The following is an 18,286-nucleotide window of genomic DNA, read 5'->3' on the forward strand; positions in this document are numbered from 1 at the left end:
CTATAGGCCTGGGCTCCAATTGTTATAGTTTTTGTTTTTATAACTCTGAGTTCAATTCTGTTTTTACCCTTATCCATCAGGCACTATTACTCGCTTCAGACTTGTAACTTTTTCACAAATATTTTAATGATAACTGTTTCCCTACCTAGTTCGTTAAGAAGGTCAGACAGAAATTACTCGGTAAAATGCTCTCCAACAGCTCTTTGTATTTGACTGTTCCAAAGGAAAATGTCTCCGCATCTTTTCCCTATATAGATTGACAACTTCCACGCAGGCTTTACTAAATTAATCGGTGAGCATTTTAATGCCCTTGGTGTACATTTGATTCCGAAAAATCTGCAGACTTTTGGCTCCCTTTTCAGGGTAAAAGACCGACTCTGCCTTTGATGACGTTTAATGTGGTTTATAAGTATACTTGTCTTAGATGTGACATGGGATCCACGAAACGTTAATTAGGTTATGAGTCGACTCCCATGGGGGGGATGTCGCCTGTCCAACCCAGAAGCAACTAATATAAGAAACCATTCTTTAAAAAGTAAAACTAGCATTGAATACAAAGATTTCTCTATAATACGGCAGGTTAACAATTTATTTGTTTATGTTAAAGATGTTGAAAATAAAACAACTTGTTCCTTTTTTAAAAACACAGTCCTCAGCTGTTCAGCTTTATTCACCTTCAGCTGTTCAGCTTTTTTCACCTTGACTTTGTTGTTCTTGATGCTTTAAGGACGACATTCGGGTGAATGTTCGACCTTCCATTGTAAAAATCTGTATACCCATATGTCCTCTCTTTTCTTCCATAAACTAAAATGTAGAGCATTTTACGCCCTTTCTTTTGATGTATATATGTCGGGAATCCATTCCCTCTATGTAATATTATTCATGTATTTTTGTCTGTGAAGAAACACATTCACAGTGGGGGCCCTGTCCCTTTTTGTTTATCTTTGTTCGTGCGTGCATGACGGACACTACGCTTCCGTCCGCATGCACCTTATGTACAACCTCCTTTGCTGAATAAAATCAGTTTGCTCGCTCCGCTCTCCTCGCCTTACTCAGTCCTCACAATTGGTGACCCAGGAGTAGGTGACCCAAGCGGTTTTGGCTTTGCCATTAAGGGACTAATTACCCCCACTCACCTTCAGAGAACCTTTAACGGACCCATACGACACCTAATATAGGTTCTCTGGTACTCATCAACGCCATTAGCAGACTCGCTACAGCATTTCTTCACAGAAGTGTTTTGGCCTTCAGTCTAACGGTTTGGTCCGCCCGCCTTTCATGACTTCTCGTCAACTGTAAGTGTGAGTCTGACAAGACAATGGAGAGTTCAGCGCATTCACTTGACTCCCGTGTCCGCCTCGACCCCAAATCTGCAAAACGATCCTTCTTCGCACTCGAGTCCTCCTTGATGCCCGCGCCCCGGACGACCGCACCGTCGGAGCCCCACCACGTCAAGCTGCCACCTTCTGCAGAGAGAACATCGCAACATGACTGCAACAGGCAGAAATACAGTTCTGGATCCATGGCATCACCCGGGACAGCACCAAGGTGGACCTCATCGCCAGGACCCTCACAGTGGATCCCTTCAAACGCCTCGCCCCATGGATGCGCAGCCATCCCAGGGAGCTGCCCTACGAAGGCCTGAGGAGGGAGCTCATCCAGGTCTTCTCCCTCCCAGTTCCTCAGCGAGCCACCTAAATTTTCGACCTCGCGGTCAACCCCATGACCACCTCAGATCCCAGACTGGCCTGGCACAAGCTCCAGGACCTGGTCATCCTTGGTGGACCACCAAGGATTAAGGCAGGAGGCAAGAATCCTCCGTCAACTCTTCCTTTGCCAGCTCGCGCCCAAAGTCCAAAGCCAGATCCCTAATACTGAGACCATGGAGATGAAAAGTCTGGTGCAGCGGGCTTTCACGCTGTTTACCACCACCCATGCTGCAAAACTCTCCTCTCCTCCGTCAGCCAACAGCCTACAGCAGGAGGACACGGTTGATGCAGTATACCAGCGATAGTCGAAGCCCCTCCCAGACGTTGGGTGGTGTCGCTTCCACCACCAGTTTGGCAGCAAGGAAAGGAATTGCGAGTGCCCTTGCTCCTTCTGCCCTTCAAAAAACGACAGGGGCAGCGCCCAAAACAATCCCCATGGCAGTGGCAGTAACAAAGTCCCAACCCACGGTTTTTTACATCCAGGACAGCATCTCCAGCGTCAGGATGCTGGTTGACACTGGTGCCATGCAGTCGGTGTTCCCTTTGTCTGCAGAGGATTGCAGTCATGCCTCCGACGACCCAACCGCCCTCGTAGCTGCAAACGGGATGCCCATCCACACCTACGGCACCAGGGCTCAGACCATCGCGTTCCAGGGCCGGACCTACACCTGGCCCTTCGTCCTCGCCGGCATACAGATATGCCTCCCTTCTCCAGGAGTTTCTGGACATCTTCTGCCATGAGCTTCGCCAAGTGGCTGGGGCCGCACCCAAGCACAGTGTCTTTCACCATATTGAGACCAAGGGCCCCTCAACACACACCAAGTTCCACCGCCTCCTGCCGAAGCTTCTCCAGGAAGCCAAGACTGAGTTCAAAGAAATTGAGAAGATGGAGATCTGTAAAAAGGCAGCAAGTCTGTGGGCATGATGAAAAAGGCAGACAGTACATGGAGGCCCTGCGGTGACTACCGGTGCCTGAACCTCATCACCACGCCCGACAGCTACCCGCTGCCAAACATGCAGGACCTCATCGGGTCCCTCCACAGTGCCAAGGTCTTCTCCAAGATCAACTTATTAAGGTCGTATTTTCAAGTCCATGTCCATCCAGATGACATTCCGAAGACGGCGATCATCAAGTCTTTCGGTTCCTTCATGTTCGCCTTCTCTTCCTTCGGCCTGCAGAACGCTGGGGCCACCTTTCAACACCTCTTGGACAGCATCCTCGGTGACTTACCCTTCTGAACCACATCCAGGCTGTCCTCAAGCACCTACAGGAGAACAGACATGTCCGTTTTGACAAATGCACCTTCGGCGGCAAGAAGGTGGATTTCCTTGACCACGAAATTACAGCAGCAGGAGTTTGTACCATGGCGTCAAAGGTGGCCGCAGTGGAGAAGTTCCCGATACAGATGACCGTCAAGGCCCTCCAAGAATTCATTGGAATGGTGAATTATTTCCAAAGGTTCGTCCAGGACATCGCCTGCACCATGTGCCCTTTGACCGAGGTCCTGAAGGGCAAACTTAAGAAGCTGACATGGGGAGAAGACTAGCAGCTCGCCTTCACCTGAACCAAGTCTTCCCTCAGCAGGGCGCCATCCTGCCTCACCAGGAACCCAACGCACCCCTGGCAGCTCACCGCCGATGCCAGCAACATCGTGTGTGGCGCCGTCCTGGAACAGCTGGTGAATGGAGTCCCCACACTGCTAGCCTTTTTCAGCAAGAAGCTCAAACCCGCCGAGACTCGCTACAGCACATTCGACTGCGAGCTCCTTGCCGTCTACCAGGCCATCCACCACTTCAAATAACTTCTGGATGGCGTCCCCTTCACCATATGGATGGACCATCAGCCTCTAGGGCCACGCCTTTGTCAAGGCAGGCGACACCTGTCCGCAAGGCAGCAACATCATCTTGCGGCCATCTCTGAGTTTGGGTGCTCCATCGAGTACATCCCCGGTGGAAAAAATCCTGTAGCGACCCCTCTTCGAGGGTCGAGATCAACTCCCTTCACCTCAGTGTTGACTACAAAGTACCAGCCTACTGGACCGCCATCACCACCCTTCGCTGAGAGGACATCCCCTTCAGCCCCTCAAGGACGGTGCTCCTCTGCGATACCGGCACAGGATGCCCTCGTCCCCTGATACCCGCCCCCCGCAGCAAACAGGTGTTCGACGTCATTCACAGCCTCTTGCACCCGTTGCCCCGCACAACAACCAGGCTCCTCACAGAGAAGTTCGCATGGCATGGCATCAGGAAACTGCATCACGTGCCAGAGTAGCAAGACGGGAAGGCACACCGAATCGAGGATAGACTCTTTTTCCCCAGCCCAGGCAAAGATTCGGACACATCCATGTCGATGTCATCAGGCCTCTTCCTCCATCTGATGGTGCCAGATACCTCCTGACAGTGATCGACCAGTCTACCAGGCAGCCAGAGGCCACCCTAATGTCAGAAGCCACTGCAGACACCTATGCCGAAGTCCTCCTGACCAGCTGGATCACCCGCTTAGGAGTGCCCAACGACGTCACGACGGAACAAGGACCCACCTTCATGTCAGAGCTCTGGTCTTTCCTGGCACACCTAATGGGGACCAAGCACCACACCACGACGTCCTACAATCCCCCAGCCAACTGCATGGTGGAAAGGGTCCGCTGCTCCCTCACGGCTTCCTTAATGGCACGCTGTCAAGGCCCTGATTGGAAGGCACAGCTTCCCCGGGTCCTCCTTGGTCTCCGCACCACCCCAAGAGCCAACAGCGACTCTTCCCCAGCAGAGAAGGTGTACAGGGAGACCCTGACAGTGCCAGGCGAATTCTTTCCCGCTGACAGTGGCGATCCTGATATTCCCCTGGCTAGGTTGCGTGCAGCCGCCCAGAAATTCGTTCCCTGACGAGAGATGTACATCGACAGGACAATGCAGTTCCACTCGTGAGCCCTGGACTCCTGCAAGTTCGTCATCATGAGGAACGACGCTGCCTGCCCACCCCTGACGATGCCGTCGGGAGGAGAAGGCATTCCTTGTGTTAATCAGCGGCCACAAGGACTGGATCTTGATAGATCGCCTCAAACCTGCCATCATCCCCGACGATGACCCCACTAAAGGCCCTCGCAAAACCCAGATGCCGCTGGTTCCTGACAGTGCCCCTAAACGTCATCGAGGCCACCCAAGGAAAGCAGTCAAACCCCCCCAGGCCCACTACCAGGGGCTGCATCCTGTTTTTCAACCCTCAAGATGACGAGGACATACAAGACGCCCCTCAACCAAGGGTATCACGAACCCGAGGACTCCTTCAGCTCCCCGTGAGATTCCGTAAGTCATCCAACAATTTTATGCAATCATTGTCTTGGGGGGACTATTTGTAAGGACGACATTCGAGTGAATGTTCGCTGTTCCATTGTAAAAATCTGTATACCCATATGTCCTTTTTCTTTCAGGAACTAAAATGTAGAGCATTTTACACCATTTCTTTTGATGTATATATGTCGGAAATCTGTTCACTCTATGTAATATTATTCAAGTATTTTCGTCTGTGAAGAAACATATTCACAGGGGGGGCCCTGTCTCTTTTTGTTTGTTTGTTTGTACATGCGTTATAGACACTACGCTTCCGTCTGTACGCGCCTTATGTACAGCCTCATTTGCTGAATAAAATTAGTTCGCTCGCTCTCCTCATCTTACTCAGTCCTCACAACGCTTCTTATTGTTCACTTTCCATTTCTGCTAAAAGTTTTGCTCTATACTTTGTTCTGGCAGGTTAGCTCCTCTCTTCCTGTATTTGTTTATTTTCTTTAAAGGGAAACCTTGTGAATAAATCTTGTTAAATTGTGAATTATTGTGCAAGTTTATTGTAAGAGTATTTTAATGTACCTCATTGTGTGTTTGTAGCATAATTTCCTGTTGACTTATAGAAAACTAATAATTATAATATTATTGCTGTTAAAAGTGTTTAATAATGTTTATTTATTTATATCTATTTGTAGAATTCCCTGATGATGCAATAACCTACTGAGAAACGTTGAAATAAACTGTCAAAATGTCCAATTCCTGTGTTTATATATTATATATATATATATATATATATTATATATATATATATATATATGTGTGTGTGTGTGTGTGTGTGTGTGTGTGTGTGTGTGTGTGTGTGTGTGTGTGTGTGTGTGTGTGTGGTGTGTGTGTGTGTGCACGCTTGCGCCTATGACTATCTGTGTCTACGCAAGCCTGTGCTTGTAGCATATGCTTATTCCCACAGAGAAAATCACATGAAAAAAAAAAATAATAAATTAGAGCAGATAATTCTGGGAACCTTCGCTTCCATAAGCATCTGGCAGCATAGCTGAAACAACAGCAGCAATGACAGCAATGCTTGTATTTATTATTAGTTAATGGTCAGTAATTTTCGCATTGGGTAAAATTTGTTGAAATTCGTTCACAAATATTGAATAATGGAATTTTCTAAATTCAGTTAGGAAAAAATTATTATAGGTAGATATATATATATATATATATATATATATATATATATATAAATATATATATATATGTATATATATGTATATATATACATACATATATATATATATATATATATATATATATATATATATATATATATCTATATATATATATATATATATATATATATATAATATATATACACATACATATATACGACATAAATATACACACATATATATTAGACATCAGGCATTATTCAAACACACACTAAATGGCAAATCTATGTGCCACCGATTTGAATTTGATAGAAAGAGAGACACGAGTAAATCTTCATTATTTCCGCCTCCAAGTTTTCTAAAGCAAGACATTAAGTAACTTGTATAATAAACCGATTTGACACAGCTACGATAAAGGTCGTTGTTAGAGAAATGATCAGAATGTGATTTGAACTCACAGGCAGCGAGGAGACGCGACGAAGCACTCATGGTAACGCCAACTGTACTCCTAATCTTAGTTTGGGGATGGCTGACCTCTGTAACCACGAAGCATTCCATCTTTATCTTAACACAAAGAGAGAGAGATAGAGAGAGAGAGAGAGAGAATAATGTCGAATGTCTGGCGTCATGAAAACTGATTATTGACAGGGATAAAAGGAATTTAACACACACACACACACACACACACACACACATATATATATATATATATATATATATATATATATATATATATATATATATATATATATAATATATATAAAGTTAAATTCCTTTCATTCCTGTCAATAACCTCTATTTCAAGCCGCCAGACGTTCGCCATCATTTCTCTCTTTTTCTAAAAACTTAGTGCGTGCACAGTTGGGATTCAAGGGACAATCTGTGCCAAGTGGCCTCATCCTGCGATTTTACTCCTTGAACCTCCTCAACTATGACAACAGTCACGATACTTTGTGATCATACCTCCTGTGTGTGTGTGTGTGTGTGTGTGTATATTATATATATATATATATATATATATATATATATATATATATATATATACATTATATTAACGCAGAGGCTTGTAACGAATGGAAGTGAAATCCCCGGTCTCAATTCAAATAAATGAACTTAAAATTGCAGATATGTAACGATTTATTTATTATGAAATCAGGTATATAACGAACCATTCTGCAAGTCCTGGTGACAATTTTATTAGTAAAAAATACCTGTTGTGACGAAGTGTCTATTTATTGTTAAACAAACATCAAAACTATCCCAGTGAAGCAGAAGATTTAACATGCTGCGTTACTTTCTCATTTAAAGGTTTTAAATACACTTAGAAGGTAGAAGGCTCGATACTTTATCGTCTGGATCTCATTCAATATCAAAACAAAGGGGTGTTGGGGGGGGGGGGCGGTCATTCAGTCAGTTCAAGTCTCCTCTTTTATGACGAATGACGCCTATCATGAAATGCAGACGACAGTCCCCTGGTTGGTTGGTTTTATAAAGTTTAGGTGTAACACCAAGCACTGGGGCAACAAAGGCCATTCAGCGCTTACTATATAGCTTTATGAAATTTTAAGACTTGTTATATCAAATAAAGAAGGTTTATTTCTTTGAGATACTTTTCTATATTTTGAAAGTGGGGCCATTTTCCCTCCTAATCAGTTTCTTCAAAAGGTGGTATAATATATGTTGTTGGATCTTCGTTTTCTTTCGAATTTATGGCATTCAGTTAGCATATATATATTATATATATATATATATATATATATATATATATATATATATATATATATAGTGAAAGAGAGAGAAGTATATTAAATATATATTAAATCAAAGTGTTTTCAGCGCATGAAATTAGAGGAGGTTCATATATTATTATACACTGCTCAGCTGTATGAGATACCATCATACATTCCATATGTCCAGATGCTTTGTAATGTAGATTTTTCTGATCAGACTATTTTACGGCATTTCCCCTGCTCAGTCATGGTCCCATATCTTTAATTTTATGTATAAAGCGACATTTAATCACTAGGGACATATCAAAACGTGTGAAATTTGAATGTCTTTTAATAATTATTTCGTCTAAACAAATCTAGAGTTGTGGAACAGAATGCATCAAGAGTAGCTGGAGGTCTAAGTAGTATATAATCATTACTCTATAAAAGAGAAAATTGAGATTGATGTGTTTCGGTTGGAGATGATTTGGGTGGGTTGTAAATGTAGGCAATCCTAGCTAATTTGATAAGTAGGAAGTGACATGAGCGTATTAATACATAAGTATTGAAATAAGAGATTGTGAGTAAGACACAATTTAGTCTGAGGGGAATAGGAAATGTTTGTGGACATACGAAATTAGGAAAAAGATAGTGAAGAAGGAAGAGAGAGAGAGTAGTCAAGGAGAAGAGTGAGAGACAAAGCTGAAAAGTAATAGCTATTGGGGGGGGGGGGGGGGAGATTTTGAGAGTGATTTCCAAGAACAAGACCTTTTTTACAAGTAAGTAAATGCAGTTTCATTATTGAACAAAATTATTTCAGAACAGATGTAAACGGAGGGGCGCTTAGTGAAGTTGATGCAATTCTGGGTTGATGGAGTCAATACTTTTTAAGATTTGCTTAAATGAATGGATCAGTATGAGTCAGATAAATGCTTGTGCAAGTGACTGCTAAAGATTTAAGAAGGGGAAATTAAGAGACTGAAGGTATAGGTGTGTATGAAGGAGAATTGTTCAAGTAAGATTGCGACTGGAAAAAAAATATGAAATAGGACTGAAGGCAGAAGAACATTGTGGGTTTAGACAAGGATTAGTCTGTGTCGCAGTTCTCAAAGAAGTATGAAATTCAAGGGAATATGAGCCAGTGCAGATTTTTTTTATCTTGGAAGTAAAAGAATTTCTAAGCGGGAGAGTGACAGGTTTTGCAAATCAAAGTGGTATAATATTGTCTTGAAAAATAATGGGTTCGCTAATCTTGACATGAACAGTGCGTTTGAAACAAGGATTTGTTAGCTCTACTTAGCTGTTCAGTACTTTTATGGGCATCTTATACTAGAATTCAGGAAAGGAAGTTAGACGTATGGGCATAATATAGAATTAAGTAAATGAATACTGAATGACGAGTAGAATGACGATGTTTGCAGATGAGCAATAGAGTGGTCACAGGAATGAGAAACTAAAGAAAAGGGTGAAAGGTGTTGAAAGAAGGAATTATTGAGGGTGAAATTATTTGAATTCGTGTAAGGTTATGAGGTTATGAGGATACGTAGAAACCTGAATGAGGGATGTGGTTGATTTGCATTTGTAGGCTAAGATCTCAAATGAAATGTGGATGATATAACAAAGAAAAAGACTGAAGCTTTTACTACTAATTTTTAGCATCGTATATTTATTGAAAGTGTCTATGCTTTGCATAATATTAGTGTCATAAACAAAAATGTAAACACACATAGATGTGGTTGGTTAACATAGGTGAAAGAACGCAAGATTTAGATAAATGAAGATTATTTTAGTCTTTTAAAATTTATTAGCATTGAGTATGTAAAGACGTCATAAAAATATGCGACTAACTTGAGTGCAGAACGACCCTTACCATCGAATATTAAAAACTTGCAAAGTAATGTGAAGCTATTAGGGGAAATTCTTAGCGAGGTATCGCATAAAATTACATTTTCTTTTATTAAAACTTTAATTACGTTTTCTTTAATGGATATTTTAGTTGAGTGGTAAGTCATGCACAAAGGCCTAATACGTAATAAAGTAATAATTCGAGATAAAAACTATTTTGTATATATTTATAAGAAAAGGAACACCACATTGTAAATGAAAGGCAAATGAAAATCTCGGGTATTTAAATAACGCAGTAGCAGTGCAGGACTTTTTACGTTTACTAAGTTACGTTGGGCAACTGGAAACAGTTTGCTTAGACATTTAAATATCCATAACTGTTTTCTGAATTTTAAGCTCAACGAGATCACCTTCGTGATTATTTTAACTCCCCCTGCAGGCTCCGTTCATTGGCAAGATTCAATTATATACAACAAAAAAGCAATAAAACATTCCAGTACATACTTTATAAATTTAACCTTAAATAACTTCGTAAATATCAAAATAAATTTTTAAATTCTAAAACATTTATATTGTTACCCAACACATTTTTTGTGAGTAGTAATCAATGTCATATTTATCTAGTATATATGACATTCTCGAAGAATATCAAGAACACTTTCTTCTCAAAATAGCAAATGCCTTTTCATTTAATATACTTCAGAACAGTTCTAATAAATTGTATTCATGGCAATTAAGTCACTGTCATATTTTTAAAGAAAAAATATGAATAAAAATAAGAAATATTTATAGTTACCATATTTATTTATTTATTTAAATTTTTTTGTCTTATGTAGCTACATGAGAAATCCTTTGAGTATATAAAAATTCTGAAAATTTTGAATCCCAAATGTATGTCAATCAAAACAAAAATAAAGGCAGCTTTGTCTACTAAATTCTGCCCTTGAACCAACTCTGCGCAAGCTGAGGGTTGCCAAGTACATCGCGTATTTTGGCTAGACATGGCGACGTGTGACAGTTCATGTGGCTCAACCGCGACAACAACGCGAAACAGTTATGTTAAGGTCACACATTCACGTATCAACGCACGCACGCCCACGCATGAGCGGAAATTGTTAGTTGGCAACAGCTTACGTCAGTAAACCGTAAATGTAACGTAAAACATACATAAAATCGTAGACGTACGGTGACGGGTCGTCCGGGCGCTAAGCTCCGCCCACTAGGTCACCGTAGCCCACTCCAGTTTTGAAATGTTCAAAACAAGTCGTGGGTGGTCGCGCCAAATGTCACCTGACGTAGCTCCAGGCATTGCACGTGGGAGCCACGGTGACTGCTGCGGGGTAAGCGCTACGGTCACCACCATCGTTCGCCGTCGTTGTTTTCTTTCCACGGCGAAGCACGCGGGCCTCCTAATTGCGCTGTAGCCTACGGCGAAACCGATTCACACATGTACAACCCTGTACGACATGGCAACGCTGTAGCGTGGAATAAAAGGTCAGGTCGGCGCCCTCAGGTCAGCTGTTGTTTCCGTCTCCCGAGACCAGACCAGCAGTTTCCTTCAAGCACTCTCCACAACACCCTCCACGATGCCGAACTTCCTAAAACGACCAAGGAAGGGACCATCAACATCACATCTTGCAGGACCTTCTTTCGGTCCGGAAAAGACTCCTACAGCCACTCCTACAACCACTCCTGCAGACATTCAGGACAGGGAAAATGTCAACTTCCACCTACAGGAGTCAGAATTTTTGGGTGAGATTCTGACTGATGACAGCGACACGGAAACTCTCCATGAAGCTACCCCCATATACGAGGGACAGAACATTCCCTTGACGGAGGATAGCCAAGACATCGAAGATATTTATTTCTTCTGAATAGCAGTCTTACAATAATGGTGTAACAAATAATGTAAATATCTGAGATGAATTCCTATATACATCTAAAAAAATTATCTTGAATAGGTAGAATTTCTATTTATTTCCAAGAATGATTGATAAGTTATTATGTCGCGGGCGGATTTTCCCTCACCATGACATTAAGATACGAGAATAATAATACTATTTGTATACATATACACTTTTACTTTTATCAGTCTTCTTGCCTGGAGACGGGTCGGAGAATGGTACTGTGTCATAGTTGACACGGTGGGTATGAAGACTAACGTTTACGCTGCCTGGAAAATAGGGTAGGCCTGTCATACCTGATATTACATGATATTCCTTGTGTGTATGGGTCTTACTACTGATGAGGCCAGGTGATGTCTTCCCACTGGGAGGCAGTTGAAGTGCTGATTTCCATTTTAGGGGTATTGAAGAAAATTCCTGGTATTCAGCTTGTTTCTTTATTACTCATTACATCATGCCAAATTTCTCCCAGCCCTAGTCTCCTGGACTTGATTAACCCTCTTACGCCGATTGGACATATTAAACGTCGAGTCAAAAAGTCTCCCGTATGCCGATTGGACGTATCATACGTCGGCTTAAACATTTTTTTTTTAAAAATTCGCGGAAAAATACTTATAGGCATACCAGCCGAAAGCTTTTAAATCACGCGCCTTGGGGGATGCTGGGAGTTCACGGATCAAGGCGTTGTTTTGTTTACAATCGCTACGCAGGCGCGCAAGCGCGAATTTCTTTCTTATCGCACTAAAAAGTATCAGTGACACATCTCAAAAATTATTTCGTCACTTTGACATAATTTTTGCACCATTTTAAATTATCCTTTACATGAAGTATTATATATGAAAATGTGCGCAATTTCATTTAAAATTCAAAAAAAAAAAGAAAAAAAATACTCATGATTGTAGGCTTTTATCAGTTTTGAAATATTTTCATATAAATAACGATAAGTGCAAAAATTTCAACCCTTCTGGTCAACTTTGACTCTACCGAAATGGCCTCGAAAACGCCAATTGTAAGCTAAAATTCTTATATTATAGTAATATTCAATCATTTGCCTTCATTTTGCAACTAATTGGACGTCTCTAGCACAATATTTCGATTTATGGTGAATTTATGAAAAAACTTTTTCCTTACGTTCGTGCGATAACTCTTCCGATAAATTTTTTCGTGTGATTGTCCTAATGTTTGCACCCTTTTAAATTTGCCGTTACATAAAGTTTTATATATGGAAATGTGCGAAATTTCATGCACAATACAACAAAAAACAACCCATGGTTGTAGCTTTTATCAGTTTCGAAATATTTTCATATAAATAACGTTAGGTGCAAAAATTTCAACTTTCGGTCAACTTTGACCCTACCGAAATGGTCGAAAAACGCAATTGTAAGCTAAAACTCTTATATTCTAGTAATATTCAATCATTTACCTTCATTTTGCAACGACTTGTAAGTCTCTAGCACAATATTTCGATTTATGGTGAATTTATGAAAAAAAAAAAAAATTTTCCTTCCCCACGTACGCGCGGTAACTTCCTAAAAAAATCAATTTTTTTTGTGTGATTGTCGAAATGTTTGCACCATTTAAAATTAGCTGATACATAAAGTTTTATATATGAAAATGTGCGCAATTTCATGTAGAATACAACTAAAAAGGATTGAAGGTTGTAGCTTTTCTCTTTTTTGGAAATATTTGCATATAAATCACGATAAATAGAAAAAAAACCACGTTCGGTAAAATTTGACTCTACCGAAATAGTTGAAAAACGCAATTGTAAGCTAAAACTCTTACGGCCTAGTAATATTCCGTCATTTTCTTCATTTTAAAGAAACAAATTTGAAGTCTCATAAGAACAATATTGTGATTATGGTGAATTTTTGAAAATATATTAACCTTCACTCTGCACGCCTATTCGCGGCCGCAAGTCTCCGAAATACGTACATCGCATTATCCTAATATTTGCTCCTTTTCATATTAGCCGTTTTATAGAGTTTCATATATAAAAATGTGCGCAAATTCATGAAAAATACAATAAAAAATAATTGAAGGTTGTAGCTTTTTCCATCTCCGAAATATGTGCATATAAAAAATATATATATAAAAATTTCGACATTCGGTCAAATTTGTAAACTCGTCCGAAATGGTCGAAATCTGCAATTCTAAATCTAAAAACTCTTACAGTATCGTAATATTCAATCATTTTTCTTCATTTTGAAACAAATTGGAAGTCTCTAGAACAATATTTAGAATTACGGTGAATTTTTGAAAATAACATTTTTTTACGTCCGCGCGTTACGAATTCGTAGATCATTTTGTGATAATATTTTTCCGGTGTTGCTTTTATTGTTTTACTATGTATCATATATCAAAATGATTGCAATTTAGTGAACAATACAACGAAAAAAAAAGTAACTCGTTAGCTCTGATCGTTTTTTGCACAGCGTGATTTGAATACAATTATCTATGAATTTTTTTTTTTGCGCTATCATATATCACATTATTTATATATGATAATGTTATTTTTTTTTTCATTTCTGATGGTTGCATACTAAACTTCAGGCAATGACAAAAAAATGAGCCAAAAATGAACTCTTAATCTTCAAAACTAAGCGCGCTGTGATTTTTTGAAAAAATTATTTTTTCCGCTTCCGTGCTCACTCCAAACCGGCGCCGGCATACGGGAGAGGTTTTGATTTTTTAGGGCTTCGGCGTAAGAGGGTTAATTTACCTAGTCTTCAGAACTCCTGGACTAGATCCCTGGAAATATTCATTTTATTTAATGTTTGATTTCCAGAAATCAATACAAGTGTGTAGTTTAAAACTACAACAAAAATAACTCTTTATATTGAGATTTCAAAACAAATTTATCAACTAGGTACAGATTATGGGAATGGCTTTCCTCATAACAGGATAGGTATCAAACATGGAGCAACCCTGGAATCAATTAATTTACAATAAGGTGTAAATCATTTGATACCCTACTCCACACAGCACTAGATATTTGTACACAATATATGTCAATGGGTAAGGTTACCTGAAAGATTTCTGAGTAAAACTTACTAAAATGAGGTAAAATTGCTAAGGTGCCTTTTAACAGGATATAGTCTAGCCTAGGCTTCTTCAGAAATCGTTAAGGATAGCCTATGCAAAGTTTACATGGCTGATTTTTGACTAGGTTGTAATAAGCCACAAAGTTAGGTTAGTTTAATGAGGGCACAGGCTAAGTTCTATGTAATTAAGTTTTCCATGAATTTATATACATATAGCCTAACTATATTTAGCAAAAATAGTCATAATTCCTCATTCAAACAGGATTAGTCTAGGGTAGGCCTTCTTAAATTACTGTATAGCCTAGTCTAAGATCATGATCGGCAGTGGAAATTTCCATTTTGTGGTACCCTTTGGCACTGGTATTTGCAAAAACTGTATACAAACAAAACTCTTATGACTGTTTTTTGTTAACGTTTTACAACCCTGTCAAATGCTAAGTTACAAATCAAACTAATACAGCAAAACTTCATGACAACTAATGAACATGAAGTACCTTTCACGACAATGAAAATTTTCCTCGTTAAGGCATTGCAACATGCTTAACGGCAGGCAACTCTGCACTTGAATTCTCATCTGCTACTGTTCTTTCATGATAATGATCTGCTCTAACTAATGAACTAGTGGTAATATTACGATTTTAAAAGCTTACCTTGCAATGGATAGATAATCATTTGTATTAATAATTTGGTAAAATAGCCAAAATGAAGAATAGACCCGTTGCGTCCTTTTCACACGAGAGCATTCGTGATTCTTACATGTGTTTCTAGTGTTACCAAAATGCAGACGAAAGATTCAGGGCAGCGCTCCCATACTCAAAGTGACAGAAAAAACAAAACAAGGGACTGGCTACACTGCCATACTCGTGTCCACAACAGAAACGAAAACATTTCACAGTTCCAATCACTTACAATAGCAGTGTAAAGACATTAGAGGAGGATGATGAATCAATTCCTAAATAAATCACTAATAATTAAAGGAATATTTTTCCCATTACAATTAGATGTTATTCTATATTGCTTAAATATAAATCGCCCAGAGTCAACAGTTTTATAAGTCTAAGTGTATGTCTGAATGGTAAAATCGAAGGAAGAAAATTCTAGTGCTAGTCTTATATAGTACTTAACCTATGTTCATTTATTTGTGATGTTACATTAATTACATATATATATTACAGATGGCTACTACTATCAAAAAGTTACCATAAAACTAAAACAGATTAATTTGTAGGAAAACAACGAAGAAATTAGCTGTTACAATGATTGTTTACGGAACGGCGGGCGTGGTCTTGACGTGAAGTTGACGTACATAGAACATTACACTATCAGTGTAAGTTTCAGGTAGACGTCCGACCTTGCTTTCTTTGTGCGTACATTTGCGGCGCAATTTACGGTGATAGCTTTATGTCCGTTAGCCCGTGTCCTGATTACCAGCTGTTCAAGGTCATTTCACCGCGATGATGCCCATGATCCACATACGTGGGCATATGCCGTCGTGATACGTGAATGTATGACCCCAGCATTATGCTAAGGTCACACATTCTTGTATCAACGCACGCACGCCCATGCATGAGTGGAAATTGGTAGTTGGCAACAGCTTACGCCAGTAAACCGTAAATGTAATGTAAAACATACGTAAAATCATAGACGTACGGTGACGGGTCGTCCGGGCGCTAAGCTCCACCCACTAGGTCGCCGAAGCCCAATCCAGTTTTGAAATGTTCAAAACAAGTCGTGGGTGGTCACGCCAAATGTCACCTGACGTAGCTCCAGGCATTGCACGTGGGAGACACGGTGACTGTTGCGGGGTAAGCGCTAGGGTCACCAGCATCGTTCGCCATCGTTGTTTTCTTTCCGTGGCGAAGCACGCGGGCCTCCTAATTGTGCTGTAGCCTACGGCGAAACCGATTCCCACATTTACAACCCTGTACGACATGGCAACGCTGTAGCATGGTATAAAAGGTCAGGTCGGCACCCTCAGGTCAGCTGTTGTTTCCGTTTCCTAAGACCAGCAGTTTCCTTCAAGCTCTCCACAGCGCCCTTCAAGATGCCGAACCTCCTAAAACGACCAAGGAAGGGACCATCAACGTCACATCTTGCAGGACCTTCTTTCGGCTCGGAAAAGACTTCTACAGCCACTCCTACAACCACTCCTGCAGACATTCAGGACAGGGTAAAAAATGTCAACTTCCACCTACAGGAGTCGGAGTTGGATGAGATTCTGACTGATGACAGCGACACGGAAACTCTCCAATGAAGCTACCCCCATTGACGAGGGACAGAACGTTCCCTTGTCGAAGATATTTATTTCTTCTGAATAGCAGTCTTACAATAATGGTGTAACAAATAATGTAAATATCTGAGAGGAATTCTTATATACATCTAAAAAATATTATCTTGAATAGGTAGAATTCCTATTTATTTCCAAGAATGTTTGATAGGTTATTAGATGTTATTCTATATCGCTTAAATTTAAATATAAATCGCCCATAGTCAACAGTTTTATATGTAAGTGTATGTCTGAATGGTAAAATCGAAGCAAGAAAATTCTAGTGCTAGTCTTATATAGTACTTATCCTATGTTCATTTATTTGTAATGTTACATTAATTACATATTATATATATTACAGATGGCTACTATCAAAAAGTTACCATAAAACTAAAATAGATTAATTTGTAGGAAAACAACGAAGAGACGAGCTGTTACAATGATTGTTTACGGAACGGCAAGCTCTGTTCACAGGCCCGCCCTTTTGTACCCTGAGGCACCACAACGGTGGGCATGGTCTTGACGTGAAGTTGACATACATAGAACATTACAATATCGGCGTTAGTTTCAGGTAGACGTCCGACCTTGCTTTCTTTGTGCGTACATTTGCGGCGCAATTTACGGTGCTGGCTTTACGTCCGTTAGCCCGTGTCCTGTTTACCAGCTATTCAAGGTCATTTCACCGCGATGATGCCAACGATCCACAAACGTGGGCATACGCCGTCGTGATACGTGAATGTGATCCACACAGAGAGGGTTCAACTAATGCTAAGGTCACACATTCACGTATCAACGCACGCACGCCCACGCATGAGCGGAAATTGGTAGTTGGCAACAGCTTACGCCAGTAAACCGTAAATGTAATGTAAAACATACGTAAAATCGTAGACGTACAGTGACGGGTCGTCCAGTCGCTAAGCTTCGCCCACCAGGTCGCCGTAGCCCATTCCAGTTTTGAAATGTTCAAAACAAGCGTGGGGGGTGGTCACGCCAAAGTGGTCACCTTGACGTAGCTCCAAGCATTCGCGTGGGGAGCCACGGTGACTGCTGCGGGGTAAGCGCTAGGGTCACCACCATCATTCGCCGTCGTTGTTTTCTTTCCGCGGCGAAGCACGCGGGCCTCCTAGTTGCCCTGTAGCCTACGGCGAAACCGATTAACACATTTACAGCCCTGTACGACATGGCAACGCTGTAGCGCGGTATAAAAGGTCAGGTCGGCGCCCTCAGGTCAGCTGTTGTTTCCATCTCCCGAGACCAGCAGTTTCCTTCAAGCACTCTCCACAACGCCCTTCTAGATGCTGAACCTCCTAAAACGACCAAGGAAGGGACCATCAACATCACATCTTGCAGGACCTTCTTTT

The 18,286-nt window shown here is 40.8% G+C and overlaps 1 protein-coding gene across 2 annotated transcripts in view; it reads right to left on the reverse strand.

The window, feature by feature from the left end:
• Positions 1-18,286, reverse strand: part of LOC135220795 (alpha-L-fucosidase-like) — a 185,827-nt gene that overhangs the window by 29,295 nt on the left and 138,246 nt on the right. The window contains exon 1 of one of the 2 annotated variants that reach the window (XM_064258299.1): positions 6,616-6,768. The exons of the other annotated variant lie outside the window; for it this stretch is intronic. Coding sequence (XP_064114369.1) covers positions 6,616-6,715 — 100 coding nt within the window. The 5' untranslated portion in view covers positions 6,716-6,768. Of the gene's footprint in view, positions 1-6,615; positions 6,769-18,286 lie in introns of those variants that run through there. 2 annotated transcript variants of the gene reach the window in all.

This window comes from Macrobrachium nipponense, chromosome 2, assembly GCF_015104395.2.
Source record: "Macrobrachium nipponense isolate FS-2020 chromosome 2, ASM1510439v2, whole genome shotgun sequence".
NCBI classification, from domain to species: domain Eukaryota; kingdom Metazoa; phylum Arthropoda; class Malacostraca; order Decapoda; family Palaemonidae; genus Macrobrachium; species Macrobrachium nipponense.